Source organism: Echiichthys vipera, assembly GCF_963691815.1.
Source record: "Echiichthys vipera genome assembly, chromosome: 2".
NCBI classification, from domain to species: domain Eukaryota; kingdom Metazoa; phylum Chordata; class Actinopteri; order Perciformes; family Trachinidae; genus Echiichthys; species Echiichthys vipera.
The window spans coordinates 1,237,860-1,250,451 of record NC_139827.1 but is presented as its reverse complement, the minus strand read 5'-3'; the positions used below and the strand labels follow the sequence as shown (position 1 = coordinate 1,250,451).

The 12,592-nt window shown below is 44.2% G+C and overlaps 2 protein-coding genes across 2 annotated transcripts in view; one reads left to right on the top strand and one right to left on the bottom strand.

Annotated features, from left to right (window-relative positions):
- LOC310960892 (striatin-like) overlaps nucleotides 1-5,555 on the bottom strand; it is a 31,921-nt gene extending 26,366 nt beyond the window's left edge. Inside the window, 1 exon segment of the mRNA XM_083932730.1 lies at nucleotides 5,230-5,555. Within this exon segment, the coding sequence (XP_083788856.1) occupies nucleotides 5,230-5,412 (183 nt within the window). The 5' untranslated portion in view covers nucleotides 5,413-5,555.
- A 3,367-nt stretch (nucleotides 5,556-8,922) lies between these two features.
- map1lc3c (microtubule-associated protein 1 light chain 3 gamma) lies at nucleotides 8,923-12,128 on the top strand (the record flags this gene model as incomplete). Its single annotated transcript, XM_083933080.1, has 4 exons — nucleotides 8,923-9,034; nucleotides 9,118-9,173; nucleotides 9,286-9,392; nucleotides 11,966-12,128. Exons 1-4 carry the CDS (start codon nucleotides 8,974-8,976, stop codon nucleotides 12,126-12,128), a joined length of 387 nt encoding a protein of 128 aa, XP_083789206.1. The 5' UTR covers nucleotides 8,923-8,973.
- Between the last annotated feature and the right edge of the window lie 464 nt (nucleotides 12,129-12,592).

Below are 12,592 nucleotides of genomic sequence, written 5' to 3'. Positions count from 1 at the left end.
GAACGCCTGATTAAACAAAGCCTGGGTGCGTCTGTGAGGCGTGGCACGGGGCGGCATTCTCCTCTGCAGCGAACGCCCGACTGAAAAACCAGCAGGTGTGCATGCCATTCCTTATACAGCAGATCCACACACACACACACACACACACACACACACACACACACACACACACACACACACACACACACACACACACACACACACACACACACACACACACACACACACACACACACACACACACACACACACACACACACACACACACACACACACACACACACACACACACACACACACACACACACACACACACACACACACACACACACACACACACACACGAAAAGCAAGGAGTGGAGGAGGAGGGAGTTTCGTGTTTCCCGTTCGTGTTTGTGTTGTTGTTTTTGTGTAAAGAGGAGGAGGACGGCTGCCGTCACAGCTCGGGGGTGTGTGTGTGTGTGTGTGTGTGTGTGTGTGGGGGGGGGGGGGTAGAGAACAGTCCAGGTCACTGCTGACGTAACACACACACACACACACTTTCCTCTCCTCACGCGTGGAACCGCAGCTGCATTATTCAGATGTGAAGCATCGGAGAGAGAAGTGACGCTCTGAGCTGTGCGGAGTAAAGAGCCTACACTTAAAAACACACTCTTCTCTCTCTCTCTCTCTCTCTCTCTGTCTCTCTCTCTCTCTCTGTCTCTCTCTGTCTCTCTCTCTCTCTCTGTCTCTCTCTCTCTCTGCTGCTCTTATCAGCAATCACTGTTATTCCTGACGATGCTGAGAACACTTCCTGGTTCCACACACGACTGCTGACACTGCACTTTAACACAAAGTTCACCTGGACTCACAGAAAACTCTGTTTGAGGAGCAGCAGCTGCGTCAGTGTGTGGATGAAAGCGTGGAACAGAAACACGCGGTGTGAAAAACACCACGTTCCTGTGGACGGCCACTGAGTTAGTATGTCTCACACTGACAGCTTTACCTGTTTAACTGCTGTGTTTAATCGTTTACTAATTAAACTCATGTTGGTTCTGACAAACATGCAGTTTTTTTTTTACATTTCACACGCTTGGACCCGTGACCTCCGTTTCGTAGTTACAAAGGTCGCGGGTCCAAGCGTGTGAACTGTGTTTCCTCAGGAGGGGGTCTGGAGTCTCCCTTAGAGAGAGGGGGAGAAGTTCAGCATCCGTGAGGAACTCGGAGTAGAGCCGCTGCTCCTTTGTGTTGAAAGGAGCCAGTTGTGGTGGTTCAGGATCATCTGGTCTGGATGAACCCTGGGCGCCTCCCTAGGGAGGTGTTCCAGGCATGTCCAGCTGGGAGGAGGCCTCGGGGAAGACCCAGGACCAGGTGGAGAGATTAGATCTCCACACTGGCCTGGGAACGCCTCAGGATCCCCCAGTTAGAGCTGGTTAATGTGGCCCGGGAAAGGGAAGTTTGGGGTCCCCTGCTAAAGCTGCTGCCCCTGAGACCTGATCCAGGATCAGAGGCTGAAGATGAGAGATGAATGAGAGACTATGAAGCGTCCCGTCCGGTGCCGGGACTTTAGAACAAGGAGCGTACCGAACTGTGACTTTACTGAACCTTCACACCGAGAAGATCCACAACATCATCACCCTGAACTCTGAACAGTGTTTCCACGTCTCAGAGATGCAGATGAAACTGCAGCTGAGCAGCCTTCAAAAGAACAACACCACTGAAAATGATTTGGATTCACTTTAAACAGCTGGAGGTGACGACATCAACAGTGTGAGTGTCTCCTGTAGGAGCAGGTGCAGCGCCGCAGAGAGGCCGGGAACACAGGGACGCTACGCAGGAATGTGAAGGATACACACACGCACACACACACACGGATCCCACACACACACACACACACACGTAGCACATCTGTGTTTCTGAGGGGAAACATTTCATTAGTGAAGGAAATGAGCTGCAGAAACAAAGGCAGCAGAAAAGAGAAGAGCGGGACAATTACTCACCGCTCCAGCAGTGATGGTGCACGTGCCCACACACACACACACACACACACACACACACACACACACACACACACACACACACACACACACACACACACACACACACACACACACACACACACACACACACACACACACACACACACACACACTTACATCACAGCCTTCACCATCTCCACACTTTTATTCTGAAGGACATTTCCTCTGCACGTCGTACTGGAGTGCAATCATCAGCTCCTTCACTGGAGGATTTAACACTTAAACCTGAATATTGTTCTTTCTTCTTCACTTATTATTGACACCAAACATAAACCCGCTCATACGTTATCAGGGCTGCGTTAGTGACGTGTGAATGTCGCTGTTGCGTCTGCCTCGACTCCACACTGCAGGTTTACCGGCGTGCAGGAGGGGAAGTTGGACTTTGCTCGTCAAAACAAAACGTGCAGGAGCAGGCAGGAGCGTGCCGGAGCGTGACGGAGCATGTCAAAGGGTGACGGAGCAGGCCGGAGGGTGACGTAGCAGGCTGGAGGGTGACGTAGCAGGCCAGAGGGTGGAGGAGCAGGCCGGAGGGTGGAGGAGCAGGCCGGAGGGTGACGGAGGAGGCCGGAGCGTGATAGAGGAGGCCGGACCGTGCACCGGCGCTGGAAACCAATCTGAGCTGTGAATCCATTCATTTTTGAAAGTTTTTCAAGCCTTTTATTTTGTAGGGCAGACAGGAAATGGGGTGAGAGAGAGAGGGGGAGACACGCAGCTGGTCGGAGTCGAACCCGCGGCCCCTGCCTCGAGGACCTTCAGCCTCTTTACACTGAGCCGTGTTTGTCTCTGAATGTGCTGCTACGGACGGGACACTCGGGGCGCTGGTGTGTCCCGTCCTCTGCAGGCAACAGGAAGAGGAAACACAGGAGGGGAAAGACGCCAGTGAGGGGTTCTGACCCGGACGCAAAGAGGAGGACGTGTTGTGTGGAGGACGTTTCCTCAAGAGAGGGACGAGGTTTTCTCAACCTTTAAGGAAACAAAAGTGAGATAATCCTGTTTGGGCGCGATGTTACGGATCATCCTGCTGGTTTTCTGGGAACCCTGGAGTGACACCAGCAAGCCCCGCCCACAGAGAGAGACTTCCTGTCTGGTCCAATCAGGAAGCTCCGTCAGCGTCAGTTCTCTGAGTGTCCACTAGGGGCAGGTTTCATAACAGAGCAGTTTCTCATTGAGCCCCATGTTAAACAGCCGTTTACACAGCATCATTAAACCTGTTTAAGGACAAAAGAACATTCTAGTCTGTGTGTTTAGATCAGGTCTCCATGGCAACGCAGAAAACAAAGCAGCAATGGGCTCCTTCCACTGTAATGGACTTTACTATGAGAGGAGCTGGTACAGGGGCCAGTAGGTAAGTCTTTAAAACACTCTTTAATAAACTCTGGCTTCACTAACTACGCTGATGACGCTTTGTTGAGTGTGTAGGGACTCTTCTCATGCTGCTGCAGAGGTTTGCTGTTATTTTCAGCAGCATTAGTGGTTAAAAAAGACCTTTGAATGCCTTCACCGTGCTGCCCCGAGCTAACCACTGTTAGCCACGTCCGGCTGTTAGCATCTCTCCTGGATTTCTACCTTAATAAAAACTGTCTCCGTGGTCACTGATGATGAAAGTGCAGAGAAAGACCCTAGGGAAATAATTTGTCTTCTGTCAGATTAGGCTAGCAGTTTCCCCCCACTTTCAGTGTTTGTGCTAAGCTAAGCTAAGCTAAGCTAAGCTAACGACACACTGGACGGCCATAGGAGGATGTAACGCTGGAACTACACCGGTAGATTGAATTGAATTGAATAGTTGCAGCAGCAGCAGATCTCTCTCTGTCCTGGCTTCACCTCCGACGTCTCACTTTAGTTTTTACACTTTCAAACACGTCCTTTTGAGTTTGGTTTTCATGATTGAACTCTTTCAGTTGAGTCTAAAGGATGAAATGTTTGCTTTTCCAGCAAAGGACCATACATGATGTTGTATTATTTTGGGGCGGCAGTAGCTCGGTCCATAGGTGTTCATCTTCAGCGCACCGACGCACCGAACCCCCAACTGCTGGGATCGCTGGTCCACTGGCAGCCCCCTCGCTCTGACATCTCTCCATTAATTGCATGTATATAGGTCCTGTTTCTGCATGTGTATATGTGTGTGTGTGTGTGTGTGTGTGTGTGTGATTTTCCCTTGCAAGATAAATAAAAGTTGTTGTTCTTCTTCTTCTTCTAACACGATGTGTGTGAATTCACATAATGCAGGTTTTGTATAAACATGCTCCCCTGACTGTAATAACTATGCACAGCAGTTCTTTATAACACTACAGAACATCTTTTTTATTCTAAATAAAGGTTCATTATGTTGGATTCCTCATCATGAGGAGCGTAAACAGTTCCCAGGCCTGGACCAGAACCTGCCCCCTGAGGAACCGCTCATCACACACCAGCATGAGCTCTGGGTGCTCCACATTATTGTGTTGTGCTCAACAGATTATCATAAAAGAGAAAAATATAAAGAAAATGCAACAAAAATATAATTCTCTGGAAATTACCTGTTTGTCCGATAATGGATGCAATGCGCAGGGGTTACTGCGAGCTTCAATAACACTACGCAGGTCGGCTCATGTGTATTAATTATAAATATATAAAATAACATTATATATTCACACATGTAGTCAAAGTCGACACGGTACCAACGGGGGAGTGTGAAATCCCAACCCAGCTAACCTGGTTAGCAGGTAGCGCAGGTACATCCCGAGCGAAGACGACACTGAGCGAAACCCCGTTCAAATATTAGGAGATTTAAGGTTTTCTCGCTTGACATTGACCCAAAAACCTCGGGGACACTTTTAAACACATGTTCTGGATCCATGTGGACCCGTCCTTTAATTCGGCATCACAATGACCCGCGAAGGAAACCGTTAAAGGACAGAAGTTCCCATTTCAGAGTGAATGTGCGTCATTACGTGCGCAAAACAACGCGTACCGCGATACAGCGCGCGAAACACCCTTAAAATTAATAAATGTCACTAAATATGTGTTGGTAACTAAATACAAATAAAGCCGAATTAAATAATAGATATGTTAGATTCTAACTAAATCATATTGGTTGCTTTAGGAACGATATTTATTCGTTAATACGCGAGGAAACTACAAATCCACACATTTTTCAATGCAGTTTGGCAAAGCTCGCAAACCCACACACACACAGCCCGGTGAAGGGAACCCCAGTGACCGAGGCGCTCACCTGCAGCTCGGCCCGCTCCACCTCCCAGTGAGCCCGGTCCACCTCGTAGCGGGCCCACTCATGCTGGAGGAAGTGCAGGATCCCCGGGATGTTGTACTGAGCCCGGGCCTCGTCGCCAGTCTGCGGAGCTCTGATGTTCCCACCGCCGGACAGGAAGACACCGGGGCCCGCCTGCTCGTCCATGGCCGGACCGCGGGGCTGAGGGTTCGGGTCCGGTTAAATATCCTCCGGAGGGTAGTCCTGGTCCTGGTCCTGGTCCCGGTCCCGGTCCTGGTCCTGGTCCTGGTCCTGGTCCTGGTCCTGGTCCATGAACGGTCCTCTCTGAACCAGCTGTCAGATGACGACGCGACCGTGGAGTTGACGTCACCGGAATCAACACAGACTAAGGACTTCCGGTCTGGAATTTCAAAGTACAACCGACGATAATGCACAAATGAACCAAAGTACTGTAAATAATGATAAAAATAATACTGAAGAAAATAATAATACAAAATATAATACGTATATAAAATAATAATAATTATAATAATAATACCAATGCATACAAATGCATTATAATTATGATAATAGTTGTAATAATAATAATAATAATAATAATAATAATAACAACAATGCCTATAATGGTATAATAATACGTTTGCAAAATGATGATAATAATAATTATTCCACTATAAATGCATTATAATTAGATAATTGTTACAATAATAAAACAATACCTATACATAATAAAATAATAATAATATACCACTTCATAATAATAATACATATCATACGTATACAAAATATTAACAATAATAATAATAATAAGTTTACAAATACATAACAATGATCGTAATTATAGTATTATAATTATTAATAATAATAACAAGAAATATACAAGATAAAAATAATAAAAACACCACTACAAATGCATAATAATAATAATTGTAATAACAATCATTTTAATAATAATATTAAATATATGTATACATAATAATAACATTACTTATACATAATTATAATAATAACATTACATATATAAAATAATAATAAAGTTTAAAAATACCTATACAATACAAAATCCAGGTCATGTGAAATCTCATGATCACAAATGTTCTTATTTTCACACACACACACACACACACACACACACACACACACACACACACACACACACACACACACACACACACACACACACACAAAAGTTCGTCACCGCTTTAAAAACAGCTGCAGCGACACTTTGACTCTAACGAGCTTTTATTTTGAAGGCCCAGCCGTTCATCACAGAATCCAACCTGACACAACTGAGCGGTGACGTCAACCCCGCTCAGCCCCGCCCACTACGGTGAATGCCCTCACACCATTGGCTGATCCAGTGAGTGGCAAAGAAATTACCCAATTACAGAAGAGCGCGCGGTTCATCGACGGACTCTAACGCGTTTCCATGGCAATCAGAGGCAAGCTCGTGTTCCTCATTGTTTTTAATGATTATTCATTATTTTTAATTTAAAAAATGTTACTTATTACACGGATGATTGTTTTTGATGTAAAATAAAAAAATTCTATAAATAAATAAATAATAATAATAAACGTTCCTCATCCCGTTTCTGCGTGTTATTGATTTGAAATAAAATAAATAAATATAAAATAAAATAAATGTTCCTCATTACATGTCTGCTTGTTTTTGATGTAAAATTAAAAAATTAAAAGAAAATGAAAAAAATAAATTAAAAAATGTTCTTCATTACACATTTAGAAATATTAAGAAAGGTTTTGCCATTACTTACTTAGTTATTTTATTTATTTACTAATTATTGAATTATTTAATAATTAATTACTTATTTATTAAATTATTAATGTACTTTTTTTTGCTTTAAACAGAATCATATTTGTCCTCTCAAAAGCCATTAAGAAAATAAAAGACTTATTTTTATAAAGGTGCTGAGATGGCATCACAGTGACAACAGATTATACTTTTACAGACTTTCAGTGAAGGAACATCATCAACCACAAAGAGACACAAAACAACCACAAAGAGACAGAAAACAACCACAAAGAGACAGAAAACAACCACAAAGAGACTCAAAACAACCACAAAGAGACACAAAACAACCACAAAGAGACTCAAAACAACCACAAAGAGACTCAAAACAACTACAAAGAGACACAAAACAACCACAAAGAGACACAAAACAACCACAAAGAGACACAAAACAACTACAAAGAGACACATAACAACTATTAAGAGACACAAAAAAACTACAAAGAGACACAAAACAACCACAAAGAGACACAAAACAACTACAAAGAGACACGAAACAACTACAAAGAGACACAAAACAACCACAAAGAGACACAAAACAACCACAAAGAGACACAAAACAACCACAAAGAGACACAAAACAACTACAAAGTGACACAAAACAACCACAAAGAGACACAAAACAACTACAAAGAGACACAAAACAACCACAAAGAGACACAAAACAACTACAAAGAGACACAAAACAACCACAAAGAGACACAAAACAACTACAAAGAGACACAAAACAACTACAAAGAGACACAAAACAACCACAAAGAGACACAAAACAACCACAAAGAGACACGAAACAACCACAAAGAGACACAAAACAACTACAAAGAGACACAAAACGACCACAAAGAGACAAAACAACCACAGAGACACAAACAACCACAAAGAGACACAAAACAACCACAGAGAGACACAAAACAACCACAAAGAGACACAAAACAACCACAAAGAGACACAAAACAACTACAAAGAGACACAAAACAACTACAAAGAGACACAAAACAACCACAAAGAGACACAAAACGACCACAAAGAGACACAAAACAACCACAAAGAGACACAAAACAACCACAAAGAGACACAAAACAACTACAAAGAGACACAAAACAACCACAAAGAGACACAAAACAACTACAAAGAGACACAAAACGACTACAAAGAGACACAAAACAACCACAAAGAGACACAAAACAACCACGAAGAGACAAAACAACTACAAAGAGACACAAAACAACCAAAAAGAGACACAAAACAACTACAAAGAGACACAAAACAACTACAAAGAGACACAAAACAACCACAAAGAGACACAAAACAACCACAAAGAGACACAAAACAACTACAAAGTGACACAAAACAACTACAAAGAGACAAAACAACCACAAATAAAGAGTCAATAGCGTGCGTGTGTGTGGGTGTGTGTGTGTCGCATATGATTCACGCTGTGTGTGTGTGTGTGTGTGTGTGTGTGTGTGTGTGTGTGTGTGTGTGTCCGGCTGCATGTGCTCATCAGCTGATGCGCTGCAGCCGCTCCGCTCTCTATTTAAACTCTGCTCGGCCCGGAGCTCGTTTTCACTCACACACACTCGCTCAGCCTCACACACACAGACACACACTCTCTCTCAGCCTCACACACACTCTCTCTCAGCCTCACACACACAGACACACACTCTCTCAGCCTCCGCACACAGACACACACTCTCTCAGCCTCCGCACACAGACACACACTCTCTCAGCCTCCGCACACAGACACACACTCTCTCAGCCTCACACACACTCTCTCTCAGCCTCACACACACTCTCTCAGCCTCACACACACTCTCTCTCAGCCTCACACACACTCTCTCTCAGCCTCACACACACTCTCTCAGCCTCACACACACACACAAACACACACACACACACACACACTCTCTCAGCCACACACACACACACACACACTCAGCATGCCTCCGTTTGATAAAGTCCAGCCGCAGACCAAACGCTTCAAGCAGCGGAAGAGCTTCGGTAACCGACACACACACACACACACACACACACACACACACACACACACACACACCTCTCTCACCGTGCTCTTCTCTCTGCAGCGACGCGGACCCAGGAGGTGGCGGGCATCCGGTCCAAGTTCCCCAACAAGATCCCGGTGAGTGTGCACGTGACTCTGCACCGGAGCCTCCCCCGGTCTTTGTTTCTCACCGGTGTCCGTGTGTCCGTGTGTGTGTCCGTGTGTGTGTGTGTGTGTCCCGGTGCTGCAGGTGATCATCGAGCGGTACGAGCGGGAGAAGTGTCTCCCTCCGCTGGACAAAAGCAAGTTCCTGGTTCCGTTCGAGCTCAGCATGACCCAGTTCGTCACCATCATCAGGTGAGGTCCCCTCCACCCCTCTGTGCTGGTTTGGCATCCGTGTCAGTCATTTTGCATCTTTTTGTGGTGGTTTTGCATCTATTTTTAGTCATTTTGCATCTTTTTGTGCTGGTTTGGCATCTATTTTTAGTCATTTTGCATCTATTTTTAGTCATTTTGCATCTATTTTTAGTCATTTTGCATCTTTTTGTGCTGGTTTTGCAGCTATTTTTAGTCATTTTGCATCTTTTTGTGCTGGTTTGGCATCTATTTTTAGTCATTTTGCATCTTTTTGTGGTGGTTTTGCATCTGTTTTTAGTCATTTTGCATCTTTTTGTGGTGTTTTACATCTATTTTTAGTCATTTTGCATCTTTTTGTGCTGGTTTTGCATCTATTTTTAGTCATTTTGCATCTTTTTGTGCTGGTTTTGCATCTATTTATAGTCATTTTGCATCTTTTTGTGCTGGTTTTGCATCTATTTTTAGTCATTTTGCATCTTTTTGTGCTGGTTTTGCATCTATTTTTAGTCATTTAGCATCTTTTTGTGGTGGTTTTGCATCTATTTTTAGTCATTTTGCATCTTTTTGTGCTGGTTTTGCATCTATTTTTAGTCATTTTGCATCTTTTTGTGCTTGTTTTGCATCTATTTTTAGTCATTTTGCATCTTTTTGTGGTGGTTTTGCATCTATTTTTAGTCATTTTGCATCTTTTTGTGCTGGTTTGGCATCTATTTTTAGTCATTTTGCATCTTTTTGTGGTGGTTTTGCATCTGTTTTTAGTCATTTTGCATCTTTTTGTGGTGTTTTACATCTATTTTTAGTCATTTTGCATCTTTTTGTGCTGGTTTTGCATCTATTTTTAGTCATTTTGCATCTTTTTGTGCTGGTTTTGCATCTATTTATAGTCATTTTGCATCTTTTTGTGCTGGTTTTGCATCTATTTTTAGTCATTTTGCATCTTTTTGTGCTGGTTTTGCATCTATTTTTAGTCATTTAGCATCTTTTTGTGGTGGTTTTGCATCTATTTTTAGTCATTTTGCATCTTTTTGTGCTGGTTTTGCATCTATTTTTAGTCATTTTGCATCTTTTTGTGCTTGTTTTGCATCTATTTTTAGTCATTTTGCATCTTTTTGTGGTGGTTTTGCATCTATTTTTAGTCATTTTGCATCTTTTTGTGCTGGTTTTGCACCTGTTTTTAGTCATTTTGCATCTTTTTGTGCTGGTTTATGATCTTTAATATTTCACTGGATGAAATTCTTCGTGCTGCAGCTTTAAAGATAATTTCCTTGTTTTCCCTTTAAATGGTGAAAACTCTTCCTGCCACGTCTCAGATGTTTGTGAAACTCATCACAGATGATTTATGAATTATTTCAGTCTTTGTCTCTGAGCTGCTCCTCGTCATGATGACTCGGCACAAACTGACTCAGTCTAAAAACTGCCTCGTCACTCTGACATTAAACATTTTCACACTCAAACCTTTTTTTTTTCTCCAATAACTCGACTTTTTTCAGTGTTTTCTGTTTTAAAAGTGCTCAGAGTGGCTGAAAGTCTCAGATCTTCAGGACGTTTATTGCAGCTGTTTGTTGCAGAATGACTGAAAGATGCTTTCCCTTGATTTGAGTTTACTCTGCGAACCTCAAACGGACTCTGACAGACTCAGAGGATCTCAGTGATCCTGAAGGCTGATGTAGTGGGAGCAGATCAGTGATGTACCTCGGCCCTGGACCGTGGAGTGATTTAAACGTGAGCAGGAGGATTTTGAACGTACAGGAAGCCGGTGTCATGATTTCAGAGCTGGTGTAATGTGCTCACGTGTTCTGGTCTTTGTCAGAACTCCTGCAGCAGCGTCCTGAACGAGCTGCAGCAGCGTCCTGAACGAGCTGCAGCTGCCTGACAGTGTGTTTGGGAAGAGGTCGTTACAGTAGTGAAGCCTACTGCTGATAAAGGCACGGACGAGTGTTTGAGTCTGGAGCTGACGTGAGCGCTCAGAGGTGATGGTAGGCCGATGTTGTGACTGATTCGATGTGACTGTGGAAATGTAACTCAGAATCCACAACAACCCCAAGATTTCTGCCTTTATTTGAGGTTTTTCTTTAAGTTTGTGTTCCACATGTGAAAACTCATTTAAAACTCCTCCTGCTGAGAGTCCCCTTTACGTCTCTGTGCTGGTTTTGCATCTTTTTGTGGTCATTTTGCATCTGTTTCGAGTCGTTTTGCATCTGTTTCGAGTCGTTTTGCATCTGTTTCGAGTCGTTTTGCATCTGTTTCGAGTCGTTTTGCATCTGTTTCGAGTCGTTTTGCATCTGTTTCGAGTCGTTTTGCATCTGTTTCGAGTCGTTTTGCATCTGTTTCGAGTCGTTTTGCATCTGTTTCGAGTCGTTTTGCATCTGTTTCGAGTCGTTTTGCGTCTGGTTCGAGTCGTTTTGCGTCTTTTTGTGGTGGTTTTGCATCACACATGCAGTTCTACGTCTGCTAACTAACCTTCTTAAGAGACTTGAATGACTGGACTCTGGTGTTTCACCGTTGGTGCTGATTCTGCAGGACGGCCCTCGTTAACGGCGCTCTCTTCGTGTGTGTCTCGGTTTGTGTTTCAGGAACCGGATGGCGCTGCTGCCCACTCAGGCCTTCTACCTGCTCATCAACAACAGCGGGCTGGCCAGCATGTCCCTGACCATGGCTCAGGTGTACAAAGACCACCAGGACGAGGACGGCTTCCTCTACATGACCTACGCCTCGCAGGAGATGTTCGGCCGCTGACGCACGACCTTCCGTTTTAATAGTGTTCATTAAAGGCTGCGGCCTCCACATCTGCTGTACATAGAAAAACATCGTGTGTGTATAAATACTGTAATACTTGTTCTGTGATCGTGAAAGATTTTAATTAAAGTATTTGGATCAAATAAATCTAAGAGCGTACGTCGTTATTTCACACTTTCATTTACACGAGAATAAAAGTGATGTGGCCCCTCCCTCCTCTCCATCCTGTGGGCCCACCACTCACAGGAGGACCCTCTGGGGTCGGGGCGCTGCTGCACGGGGGGCAGTGAGGGTGAGGGGCCTGGAGGGTCCAGACCCGGGCAGCAGAGGCTCTGGGGTCGGGAGCGTCTCCTCTCTGTGGGGGAAGGAGCCGGAGCTTGTGAGGGAGGTGGAGCTCCCAGTTAGATCTGGGGGGGCTCACCTCCACACACAGTCTGGATCTGGACCCGTGCTCCTGGATAGGG